Source organism: Gadus macrocephalus, chromosome 13 (assembly GCF_031168955.1).
Source record: "Gadus macrocephalus chromosome 13, ASM3116895v1".
Taxonomy (NCBI): Eukaryota; Metazoa; Chordata; class Actinopteri; order Gadiformes; family Gadidae; genus Gadus; species Gadus macrocephalus.
In genome coordinates, this window is record NC_082394.1 from 7451979 (window position 1) to 7465049 (window position 13071).

Genomic DNA, 13071 nt, shown 5'->3' on the forward strand with positions numbered 1-13071 from the left:
GAAAACAAACAATTTCCAGTACTATTTACTACTTCAGTGTGTTCCTTATAAATTTGCAGCATTTAAGAAAAGAGAGATACATCGGTGGGTTGCTTTTGTTTATTTATTTTTAATCGGAAAAAAACTTATTTCTAAAAGTATGCGCGTAACGCATATAATGTGTAGGAGAGCGGCTCGTTGGTGCCCCCGTCGGCGTGTGGAGTCAGTACCTCAGTCAGTCTGAAACCAAAGCAATATGGCGGGCCAGGAAGATCCAGTCCAGCGAGAGATCCACCAAGATTGGGCCAATCGAGAATACATAGAAGTCATCACAAGCAGTATAAAGAAAATTGCTGACTTCCTGAATTCCTTTGGTAAGAAAAATAATATCCAACGCACTTTCAATAGTATTCAGAGTAGGATATATTAACCGGTGTAGTTGTGTAGCTAACCTAGCTAACCTAGCTGATGTATTTGACCGAGCTAGCGTAAGATGAATGTGATGTTTACGGCCACTCCCAATACTATATATTGTTATTTTTCATTTGCTACTCATGATAGTGTTACTGCAATTGATGAATTCGGGGACACGGTTTAATGGGAATACTGGGATATTATTATTATATATCATTGGGAAGCCTGTCTCGGTGTTATGAATATTGTTCCCGTCGGTGTTCGGGTTAAAACTTACTGTCACTGGACACAGTGCAGGAGGTTCCGTAGACGTCCATAACACCTAATGTGTTGAAATGTTGTTACAGACATGTCGTGTCGGTCCCGGCTGGCCACACTCAACGAGAAACTGACTGCGTTGGAACGGCGGATTGAGTACATTGAAGCGAGAGTACGTACACGGATGGTTCATGTCGTTTTAACGTCGATGCAAAGAAAATCATAGTAATAACTAATAAGACTAACGTGAATCTTTCTCTCCAATCAGGTCACAAAAGGAGAGACTTTAACCTAGAAGCTTCGCGGGATGTGGAAATCCAAGCTTCCCGGACCCCCTTCACCACCGTTCAACATTTTTCATTCGATGTCTTGGAAAGTCATGTTCAATTTTGGGACCATGTGAATATGTTTAATTGTCCAGTTTTTATATGATACATGAATATGGTGTGTATGTGTGAACGTTTTTTGTCCCCTCTGTGTTGTTGCAAATGCTTCTGTTTTTCCTTTTGTTTCTATACAATATTAAGCATCTTTATATTTAATTAATACAAATTAGTTCATTAATACAAAAGGGTAATAAATTGATAACCCCCCTGTGCCATGCCATGCTTCACTAGTTGTGTATTCAGCCTTATGGCCATGTAGAGTATATTGTTGGTATTTAATAACTCGTTTTCATGCTGTAATAAAGGGAACATAATGACCTATCTGTTTTCTTGTGTATGTCTTATTATATAAATCGTGTCAATTACTTAAAAAATAGACTACGTCTGTATTGTTGTGCTATTTTGCTAAGAAATGTGAAACAGTAAAGCCCTAGATTAAATCCTACTATCTGGGCATCTTTTTCTGAAGTTGGGCTCAGGCCCTTGTTTTTTAAGTTCTGTACGTGGGCTCCATGTTTATTTTTTAAATCTAGGTGTATTGTCAATTTAACATCGACTTGCCGTTCAACATGAGACCCCCCCCCCCCTACTTCAGATCAATGGACTTGATTGTTTTTTATTTAAAATAATTAAACATCGACTAGTTGTTAAAAACTGCCCATCTCTAATGTAGCATTGAAATTTAGGTAGGCCTACATATTACTTCAGCATGTGAAAAGTGCAAATGTTTAATTTTGATACACTTTTACAGTTGGAAATCATTCGAGTCAGAAAATTCAGGTTAACAGTTAAGTGACAAACCGTAGATTATAGAAATAAACCTCCAAACCATGGATGCATGGATCGTGTCCCAAATATAGCTCCTACCTCCCCAACCAACCTCTTAACTATCTATCTAAAATACCCAGCATGCACCTCGTTTTGCCCTGATGCATGTTGGGATAAAGAAAGGGGACGCATCGCAGATTTCGGAGGTTTGGTTAGGCGAGTCCTTGAATTGCCAATGATTTAGGCTTAGATGGTGACTGCAATCAAGCTAGTAATTGAATCTGAAAACTGCTTATCACCCATTCATAACACAATCTGAGCGGTGCGACACGTTCTCCATAAATACGTGAGTTTGGTTCATTTGGAACGTATGAGCTACGAGGTCGTGGTGCGAGAGTGAACGGACTTGTTTTTAACATGTTTCGATATAACGCCTAGTTTTTGCTGATCAGCTCGGTAATGGGTTGGCATCGTTCATACGCTGGTAATTAAATACTGAACCAACTGTTTAGTGATACTCCTGTTGTCTCCATGGAGACTTTTGTTCTTGTTTTAAGGTCGTGTTATTGGTGAATCTGTTGAGACATGGGGGGCGACAAGCGGTGAGTAAAAAAAAAACATACCTGGCCACCTTATTGGACTGCTTTCGAGCCTGAATAGATTGCTGTCTGACTTGTGTTTTAAAGAAAAACAAATGGCACTGTATGACCGAGTTAAAGTACAGGACAGGGTTGGTTATAATATAGGGCATAGAGCATGTCAAATAATGCATTATTGTACAACTATAATTCATCCGTAAATCACGTTAGTCTATTTTTCAAATACGTTAGAACCAAACGACGATAAGGTGCATACGTTTTCAAACATAGGTAACAATACGATTCTATCACGTAAATCTCATGCCTGATGTTGCTCTAAACCTCAAGACACACAATGTTTATTATTTGCACTATGACGTGGCTTTGCTATGACCATGGGTATGAACTTATGTTTATTTGAAAGTGTCACCCGTCAGGTTTTTTCTAGTAGAGATCAATTCCATGTAAGGCGACTCCCTCGCCCTTAGAGAGTGAAATGCTAACTATTTTACTATCCGAGTTTAGATGCTAATCTAAAATCTGTTATTTGAGACTGCCGTTTCTTAAATAACCACAATACGGACCATTGAGTATGGTAGGCTTTTTATGGGTCATCGGATTCCAGTATCAATAGAGGACAAATTCATTTATTTTATTTTATTGTTTTTAGAGGGATAGTATTTTAACAAGTGTACAATTCTTTGTGCATCTCATGGATTTTCTGGATAGGATTAGTCGCACAGAGCGAAGCGGCAGATATGGCTCGGATCAGTCACGTGGCGACTCGGAGTGGCGGGAGAGACGAGGACGTGACCAGGACCGAGAACCGGACCGAGACCACGATATGCGGCGCTGGGGTGAAGACAGACGCGGTGACCGCTATGACGGAGACCGGCGAGGAAACCGAGACCAGAGTCCAGAGGTAGAAGCCCATTCCAGCCATTGGTTTTTTCCCTGCACTGCAGAGGACGTGTATTCCTGAACTGCAACCATACTTAGCAGTTGCCCTCCTAACCTTCTTATCTCTGTGCACAGATCTACCAGAGAGAGCGAAAAAGGCGGAATAGTGACAGATCAGAAGACGGCTATCACTCTGATGGAGACTACCCCGAGCAGGATTTCCGTAGAGAAGCCGGAGATGATAGGAAGAGCAAGACCATCATGCTGTGGGGGCTGCCTCATAACATCACTGAGGATGAAGTAAGTATTGATTTTGTCCACCATGGAACCAATCTTCTTATTTTTGACTCGGAGATGGGACCGTTCAAATTTCTATTGGGAATTCATTTTAGTATTTGAATAAGGTGCAGCATGTTGAACGCTGTAAAATAACATTTGGGATTCTGTGTTTGTTTCCAGATTCGAGGTGCAATAGAACCCCTGGAAGGCCCACAGCCAGTAGACATCAGGCTGGTGAAGAAAAAGACAGGTGAGGGCCAAGTGTACCATGGATCCCTTCCATCCCCAGGTGTCAGACCATAGGGCCAAACTGCTTCTGTGTAGTCCTGTTTCGCAATGGCAGTGTAGAAGACTGGTTTTGGATTAATTCTACAAGGAACCAAAAAACAAAATGGCCTCCGTATTATTCCAATGTTTTGTGGATGTAGAAGGTAAGTAGGAATCAGCAGGAATATTCATTTTTTGGAAAATGTCAAGTGAAAGTCTGTCTACCACACTTATGTGGTATAAGAAGTGACGTTCACCAAGATGTCTTGCTATGGTCAAACTGGTAGGGAATGTTTGCCCAAACAAAGGACCTGCGTCATGAAGCAGTTTGTGACAAGAGTTTGAAACATATGCCCTTGGACTCTGACTAACACGCCTCCCGTCTATATTTGAATGCTGTCTCTAGGTATAAGCCGAGGTTTCGCCTTCGTGGACTTTTATCACTTGCAAGATGCTACCCGATGGATGGAGACCAATCAGGTTGCTTTACAATCGCCAAGCCTAGAATCTACCTTGGGGATATGAAAAGTTATCTAAACAGCAACCAGAATGCATTGAATAAGCACTGTGAAAAATGCAAATATATAGTATAAAAAAGGATGCTGAATAATCTCCATACACGGTCACAAGCACTCATGTTGCTTCTCCCAGAACGCTAAAGATGATGATATTGTCATCGCAGAAGGACTGTATATTATCACTGAAACCCCCCCGGAGAACGCAACAAGAGAACAGTGGCATTGCCGTGTTGAATGTAGACTTCCACTTCAACATTTTTCTTTAACCGAGACCTAGAATTTGTTTTTATTTATGACTTTCATTTTCTCTGTTCTATTGTTTGGTGCGGGATGCCCACCTCTGGTTTTACAGAAGGCAGTCAAACAATTCCATCAGGATGACATTTGTTCCAGCTCAGTCTGGGCATTCGGGTCCCAAACACTTTTTTTTTTTTTTTTTTTTTTTTAAACAGCCCTCTATGCAGCATTCACACATACACACCCATATGGCTGCCTTTAACTCACAGTCTATCTGAGAGTGGAGGGCTTCCCTCTTCTCCCTTCCATCACTACTTGCTCTGTAGAGAACAGGACCCAGCGTGAAAACAGGACTGATTTTGTTTCATTCCCTCCCATTCTTGCAGAAACGTCTGACAATCCAAGGCAAATATGTGGACATGCAGTACAGCAACCCTCGGAACAAGTTTGAAGACTGGCTATGTAACACTGTAAGTTGCTGCTCTGGCTCGATTTCATAGCCACTTTGCCCCGTCTGTGATTGTACAGAAGATCCACTTCGATTTCTAAGCCTCTTTGTAGCGCTTTGTGATGTCCTTTAGTCTTATCTTATGGTGAACTTATTTGGGAGGTGGTAAGGGGTAGATAAGCCGAAGGTGTCTTTATCACAGGTAAGTACGGTATGCTGCATCAAATTGGATGAGTGTTTTCTTAAGGCAGCACTATTCAGGGCCTTAGCTGTATAATCAATAAAAATGATGTAAACGGTTACTTTCAGTGTGGCCTGTACAATTTCCGGAGGAGGCTGAAGTGCTTCAGGTGTGGAGCAACCAAAGCCGGTAAGTAGTTTGTCAAACAAGAGGCCGCTAGCTGCAGCCTTCTGGACGTCCTCAGACACAGTGCTGGGCTGCAGCACCCGGCAAAACCAATAGATGACCATGTGCCAGACCTGCCCGCATTGTTCAGTGGGAAGCGGTATGAGTGAAGCTACTTATCGAGTAGCTTCACTCGAGTTGCTTCACTCGATAAGTGCAGATTCAAAATCGAATTGTGAGTACAGATGTAGGTCTTCCAGAGTTAGGCAATGAGCTGGGCATCTTGTTCCAGCATGCTTATTTGGTAGTTTAAGAACAGCAGGGAATTGGAAACCCTAAAACCTTTGGTTGGGAGTGGAACGTTCTTTCCACTAGACGGTACCGCCGTGTTAGTGGGGCATTAGGAGGACAGTCGATCCAAACACCACTCCCATTGGTTCCCTCTGTTGCCTTAGGGCAAGGTATTTGAGATGGACAGATGCACAAGATGTAGGCCAATGCAGTGGGAAATAAAACCACAACTCGGGGAGCGACGCTAATGTCCCCATGTCAATTATGTCATTCTCTTAACAGAGGGTGATGGCGGCGGCCCCTCCGGAGTCTCTGAGCCCCATCCCACGCCAGACTTCTACGGGGACAGTAAGTTAGTCCTCGACCTCAACCACCGTCTAATGAAGAACAAGGCTGCTCCGCCCCTGCAGTTCTCGCGAGACACGTTATCGCTATTAATGGCTATTTCTCCCCTCTTTCTTTTTTCTTTTTTTCTTTTCTTCTCTGTGCAGCGATCATCCTCAGAAATATAGCCCCTCTGACCACGGTTGAAGCCATCCTGACACTGTTGGCGCCCTACGCCAATCTCCTGCCCAACAACATCCGCCTCATCAAAGACAAGCTGACGGGACAGAACAGAGGCTTTGCCTTCGTGCAGCTCTCCTCTCCTTTGGTAAACAGTCTACAATATTTGTAACCCATTCCTTCACTTCAACATGATTCACACCGTGTGACTATTGCTCTCAATGTACCCTTTTTTATTATGTAGTCGATTTGCTGCTATAGTGTGAATAAATAAAATAAATCGTATAATCCGCATCCTTGTCTTTCCCAGGAGGCCTCTCAGCTGCTGACGATCCTGCAGGGGCTGCAACCTCCGTTGAAGCTGGACGGGAAGCCGATAGGCGTGGACTACGCCAAGAGTGCCAGGAAGTACGTCCCCTGTGAGCCTGCTGTGGGATTTCTCCTAGTGTATTGAGCCCTGGCCTATGACTCAACAAGGGAAATCACAAACCAGCTTGTTTTAATTAAACGACTTGTGCCATTAGGGACCTCCTGCTTTCCGACGGGAATCGTATCAGTGCCTTCTCCATGGCCAGCACGGCCATCGCCGCCGCCCAGTGGTCCTCCACTCAGGTAGGTCCCCAGTGCTCTCAGAACACACCGGATGTGCTTCGTGTGGATATCAAACGGGAGAACCAAAGCAAACGGTCCCTTGTTCTGTCTCTAGGCACAGCAGGGCCCGGACGCCATGTCGGAGTACAGCTATCTGCAGGAGGGCTACGCCCCATTGTCTCAGGTCAGTCCAGACACTGTGTCTGCACATCACCGCCAGCCCCGGGAGGCTTTGTGTCTCAGGTCAACGGCCACCGGCTCTGAAAGGTGTTCGCCGCTGGTCATGCATGATTTGGTAACCACTGTGTATGACTGCTTGATGACAGGACTTCCAGGCGTACTACCAACCCGCCGCTGTGCCGGAATCCTCCCAGGCCAACGGCATACTAGGAGGTAGGCTTGGATGAAAATGGGTAGTTTTTTTTTTATTTATTGTAGTTCAAATAGTGAACTAATGGTTCCCCTTTTTAAAGGGGAATATGGTCCCATCTATTGTAATATATATCGGCTTACATTTCTTTCTGTGAAGTTTACAAATCGACATGCAAACTGTTTGTCTTAATCTGACGATCGTGATCGTGGAGTTCGTTGTAGTAAACAAAATATATTTCCTTCCTTCTAGCAGCACCTGTTGCAGCCGGGGGAATCATCTCACAAACCGCGCAGGTGTACCAACCACAAATCATCGGGCAGCCGGCGGTCATGGTAAAGCCCTAGCCACTGCTCCGCGCACTGCACGCTGCGTTTCCACAATGCTATGAAGTGGTCGTTTTTCGAGGCCTCCCCTAACTAGTGCGCCTTGTAGGCCTCTCGCGTCGGCCACCTGCTGGACACAGCCCACCATCATGGGCCGCCGTCAGCTGCCACAGCCGTCTGCGGCGCAGCTGCCACCACCACCGCGCCACATGCCTCCGGACAGAATCCTCACGCTGGTATGAACACGCCGTACCCCATGTCAAGCAATCCCTCCTGGCTACAGTGTTGTTGAATTCATTATGCTATGTATTGGCGCTGTCAGTTAAACGCGTTATTCACGGCGTTAACGCAAACCAATTTTAACGGCGTTAATTGTTTTTGTCGCGCGATTAACGCAATTATTTAATTTTTTTGTCATTTATCAAAATGAGAATTTAATGGGACAAAGAAATCAAGGGATATTTAGCATAGAAAGAAAATTGCAATTAATCGTGAGTTAACTATGGCATTAATGTGATTAATCGTTTTAGTTAAATATTTTAATCTCTTGACAGCACTATGTATGCATTCATTTAGTTCAAACTTGAATTACATTTTCAACCGTTCCTTAAATCTGGTGCAGGATTGAACATGTAGATGTTATTAGGAGGTTAGCCCGAGCGATCCGATCGTATGCTCATGTCAAATATGTTTTGCTTCGACAGCTGCCCCGGACATATCCACCTATCAGTACGACAAATCCTCTGGCTACTACTACGACCCACAGACGGGCCTGTTCTACGATCCAAACTCCCAAGTATGCACAACCCCACAACCTGTCGACTTAACCCGTGTGTTTGGCTGAATCTCCTTCAAAATGGGCTCTGACGTCGCGGCGTGTCTCCCCGTTTCCCCCCCCCCCCCCCCCCCCCAGTATCACTACAACGCCCAGACCCAGCAGTACCTTTACTGGGACAGCGAGAAGCAGACGTACGTCCCCGCTGCGGCCGACGCAAGTACGGGCGACGGCATGGCCGCCCCCAGCAGCGCCGCAGGCACCAGTAAAGAGGCGAAGGACAAGAAGGAGAAGCCCAAGAGCAAGACTGCACAGCAGGTTGGAACTTGCGCGTATTGGCGATACTGGTGTATCTTTTTGCTTTTGTTGCAATCACTGGATTATATTGTCTATTGTAAGAAAACGCATTGTGTGGAAACGGTATCCCAGCGTTGTGCTAAAGCCCGGCTGTGTCTCTCCCAGATCGCCAAGGACATGGAGCGCTGGGCCAAGAGTCTCAACAGGCAGAAGGAGAACTTCAAGGGCAGCTTTCAGCCCGTCAGTCACGAGGAGCGGAGAGAGGCAGCCGCCGCCGACGCCGGCTTCAGCCTGTTTGAGAAGAAGGTACCTAGACTGACCCCTCCTCCTGTGTTCAGAAGATCTCTCACGGGTGCTTTCTTTGTTGCGGTTGTAAACGGCCTTGTGGGGGGGTTTGTTCTCAGCAGATGGGCGGTTTCGAGGCCGTCGTGCCAGAGCTACCGAGAGGAGTGGAGGAAGAGCTACCGTCCTCCAGCTCTGTAAACGCAAGCAAGGTGAGACTGGTCGCCACGCAGAGAGTCGTCTCGACAGCGTCCTTCCTCCGGGACAACAGAAACCGGTTTGGACGCACGCTGGTTCAGCGGCAGTCACTAACTTGTTTACCCAACAGTGTGGTCTGGTGGCGGCCTACAGTGGGGACAGTGACCCTGAGGAGGCTGCCAGCGCGGAGCAGGACTACGGCGGAGAAGACGGTTTGACGGACTGGAAGAAGATGGCCTGCCTGCTGTGCAGGAGACAGTTCCCCAACAAGGACGGCCTGGTCCGCCACCAGCAGCTCTCTGACCTGCACAAGGTGAGGTTACCGCTTACACTGAACAGCAGTGACCAACATTAATCACCGTTTAAAACGGTCATTGTTGGTGGAACGAATTGTTTAACTGATCTTGTCTTTCTTTCTTTTTTTTTCTTTGCAGCAAAACTTGGAAGTTCTCCGTAGATCCAAATTAACCGAGGCCGAGCTTGAGGAGTTGGAGAGGAAGGAGACTGAGGTATGTTGCTGGATATACTGTGACTCGCCCCAAATATTCTTATAACAAATGATTTCTTTAATTTATTTTATTGCTGCTATTATTAATCCATAATAGCAGCTGTTTTCTCTCTGTGTGGTAAATGGCACCAGTGCTGCTGTGCAACGTCACTAAAAGACAATGTTCATTCCTGCTTTTCTTGGATGTCTGACTAACTGATCTCAGGGCGGGCTACCTAAGCCCCTCACTTTCACACGCTTTCATCTTCAATCTTAAAGCCCATTATTTTGTGCTGAGTTTGAATCAGAAGCTTATGCATTTCATATTAAAAGGCATGTTAAGCTCTTGGCTCAACGAATGTAGGTAAAGGCCTGTTCTACTAGCCTTCTTACATTTGAGCTAGGATAGGAAATGGCTGCTATTAAGTACAAAATTAAACTTATTCAGGCTACAATGAGTATTTTGGCTACTGTGACCTATACCACGGTTGGGGAAACTTTGAACGTTTAGGCTACGAAATAGATTGTGACGAGGCACTTTATACCATCAGTCAAATAAGTCAGGCAAAATAATTTGTCAAAGCATGGGCATGATTGGTTTTGCCTGTAACCATGGCAGCGCAGTGCGTCGAGGGAGCCCAGGCCAGCTGTCCGTTCTGTCGATTCAAGTGACGGACGGTACAGCCTCAGTGGGGTGTTCAATGTGTCGGAACAGCGGCTCGGTGTCATTCAGTCAAGGGAAGATGGGCACTGTGAATGAACACTTTTTTTTTTTTAACCACAGTCAGGCTAGTACCATGATAGTGGCCAACTCTAAAGGCTGTTCCCTCCTCTTGTTGCACAGTTGAAATACAGAGACCGGGCGGCTGAACGCAGAGAGAAGTACGGCATCCCCGAACCTCCAGCTCCTAAGAAGAAGAAATTCGCTGCGCAGCCGCCACCAGTCGTCATGTAAGTTTAAACATGGATCATGGATTTCCTTTTTATTCTCAATCCCTTGCCTAATCTTTTATGCAGATAATACTTCAGTTAGCCTTGTGTGACCTATATCACTGAATATATTTTATAAAGCCACATAATACCTGGAACTGAACCTTATTATCACATAACAGCCAAAGTTGATTCGTGCAGATCAGTCAAGTCGCTGATTACACGTGAGCTTGAAAGTGAATAATGGATTATCTTGGGGCCAGAGGGGGGCAAACTGGCTTGGCCGCTGCCATTGTGGAAGGGGTTGGCCACATTCAAGTGATGGACGATGTTGAGCTGTGACACTAGAGAGCAACCTGTGAAAGAAGTATTCTCTCATACAGGATTGATGCGTATTTAAATGGATCTCTCAGCCGTCAGCTTTGCAGACAATCTGAAGGTATCGATGGTCGCGTGTTTGGCAAATCGTGGACTTTCCACAGACCTGTAACATCAGCACTCAGTTGTCTGTAGAACCGACTCAAGATTGTGACTCTTGCAAGAGAAAACGTTGCACTGTAGTCACCGGGTTCAATGTGTGTTTTTGGAGGCTTATGCTTTAATCAAAGGCACTTGAGCATTCCATCTGCAGGCCTTTTTTTTTTTTATGTGATTTTGATTTTAATCAAGATGACGATTAAACTAAGTCTCCCTTCGTCCCATTTCCTTGCAGTAACTATGAGCAGCCCAATAAGGACGGCCTCAACAGTGACAATATCGGCAACAAGATGCTACAGGCCATGGGCTGGAGAGAGGGCAAAGGGCTCGGTCGAAACCAGCAGGGCATCACCGCCCCCATTCAGGTACCACTCAATATAATACTCAATATAATTTCTCCGTTGGTTGTTAAGCATCATCCTATGTTCAGCAAATCGGCGCATGAATTGAAAAAATACAAAAATCCGGCTGTGGAATTAATTTGTTCGTCGTTTGGTCATCTCCAGGCTCAGTTGAGAACGAAGGGAGCAGGTCTCGGAACCAAAGGCAGCAACTACAACCTCACCGCCTCCGACACGTACAAAGACGCAGTCCGCAAAGCCATGTTCGCACGCTTCACTGAAATCGAGTGAGGTAGTGGTGTCAATACGTTCTCCCTCCCTCTGCTCCCTCTGCTATTGGACAACTGGCCCACTGCTAGGAGCAACATGATGTCCCTTTCCAATACAAGTCGACTTATGAAGAAGTGTGTTTAGGACTGTAATTAATTTGTACATAAGCAGAGTGTTTTACTGTTTTAATGGTTGTTTTTTTCTGGTCCTTATTTGTCTGAGCATGTTAACATTAATTGTACAGGTTTTTTTTTTATGAAAATATTGTCTCATGTTGTACATGAAATAAATGACATAAGGCAGTCCGTGGTCTTTGTCTGGATTTTATAATTGTAATGGTTGAATTTTTTTCTCAAATTCCAAACTATTTAATTTCACAGCAGCCTCCAATCTGGAATTGGCAATGATGCTCATTCTTTTGAGCATCAAAGGAATCTTGACTGTAATCCTTTAATTTTTTTATCCAATTAGAGACAGGAAGTTACATAGGATTAGATTAACTAGTATGAATCTTGACAAGAGTGCCCCGTTGATGACCCTATCCAGCGGTACCGTCGTCGTACTAGGTTAGTATACAAAGATGGGCCGAACTTTGAATCATGAATGGAGCAGTTCTTAAAAAAAAAAAAAAATTAGTTCTTAATGAGGCACATTCTTGTGAAATTATCCTTTCCTCTTGCAGGACTCCTGCGGGTTGCCACGGTTAACCTGCCATCCCTGGGCACATGTTTACCCTGCCTTGTGCAATCTGCTCTCCATTTTATGTCAACCTGTTCCTGCCGCTCCCCTCTGTCCTTAATAAACTAGAATCGTTTCTGGTCGTTCTGTATAAGGGCCACCATTGGTTTACGAGGGGAGGGTGTGTCAAACTAGAACGCTTGGTGCTGCAATGCTGTGCGTGTTTTATATTTGCAGATAAACGGGAGGTTGGGTCAGTGTGTGTTGCTCAATGGGAGGAAAAACTGAATGCAGTGTCCTCAAGAGTTGCTTCCATATTTTTTAGCCCACATTTAGATCATCATTGTGAACTATTCTGTCGGATCTAAACAGTAATCCAATCACATGTTTCATACAGGTGTATAGCTTGGTACCTCAAGCTATAAGAACCTCATAATTTAACCTGCACTAATAGGCACGATTATTTTTTAACCCAGATCAATAACTTTTTACGTTTTACTCATGATATTTTCTGTTGTGTTTGGGTGGGGTCGGTTGAAGTGAGGACACTTCTTAAGTCTAAGCAGCTTGTGTGTTCCTATCTTTACCAGCAATATTGAAGTTATCTGTACCGGCCAAACTTTGGGATTCTGTTATCTATACCCCCTCGAATCTACACTTTCAGCATTTCACTGTTTACAATGCAACCGGTCCCTGCCAACATCACTGACTATAGCCCTCTGTGTGTCTATTCTCTTTCTTCTATAATCTTCAGCTAAGCCATTTAATTGGTAACATTTTCCCTGTAATGATTAAAGAAATCAGAAGCAGAAAATGTTATCCATTAAGATATATTGTAATAAATGAGAGCTAAGAGTAAGCATCTCGAGACCGTGA

At 44.6% G+C, this 13071-nt stretch overlaps 2 protein-coding genes across 6 annotated transcripts; both read left to right on the forward strand.

Moving 5' to 3' along the window:
* The first annotated feature begins 187 nt into the window (after positions 1 to 187).
* brk1 (BRICK1 subunit of SCAR/WAVE actin nucleating complex) lies at positions 188 to 1354 on the forward strand. The gene is made up of 3 exons (XM_060070052.1): positions 188 to 353; positions 741 to 823; positions 920 to 1354. The coding sequence occupies exons 1-3, from the start codon at positions 236 to 238 to the stop codon at positions 944 to 946; spliced, it is 228 nt and encodes a 75-aa protein (XP_059926035.1). The 5' UTR covers positions 188 to 235; the 3' UTR covers positions 947 to 1354.
* A 577-nt stretch (positions 1355 to 1931) lies between these two features.
* rbm5 (RNA binding motif protein 5) lies at positions 1932 to 11822 on the forward strand. Of its 5 annotated transcripts, none has more exons than XM_060070041.1 (25): positions 1932 to 2151; positions 2343 to 2407; positions 3113 to 3305; positions 3419 to 3583; positions 3743 to 3812; positions 4236 to 4309; positions 4971 to 5054; positions 5342 to 5402; positions 5952 to 6017; positions 6161 to 6321; positions 6484 to 6581; positions 6698 to 6785; positions 6880 to 6948; positions 7091 to 7157; positions 7387 to 7469; positions 7570 to 7696; positions 8165 to 8256; positions 8374 to 8553; positions 8698 to 8838; positions 8937 to 9026; positions 9143 to 9325; positions 9447 to 9521; positions 10344 to 10450; positions 11142 to 11271; positions 11413 to 11822. In XM_060070041.1, the coding sequence occupies exons 2-25, from the start codon at positions 2391 to 2393 to the stop codon at positions 11536 to 11538; spliced, it is 2547 nt and encodes an 848-aa protein (XP_059926024.1). In that variant the 5' UTR covers positions 1932 to 2151; positions 2343 to 2390; the 3' UTR covers positions 11539 to 11822. The 5 variants fall into 5 exon arrangements, with proteins under 5 accessions (XP_059926024.1, XP_059926023.1, XP_059926027.1 ...); XM_060070040.1 differs by having other exon boundaries at positions 2363 to 2407; XM_060070044.1 differs by having other exon boundaries at positions 1957 to 2151; positions 3119 to 3305.
* The last annotated feature ends 1249 nt before the right edge of the window (positions 11823 to 13071 follow it).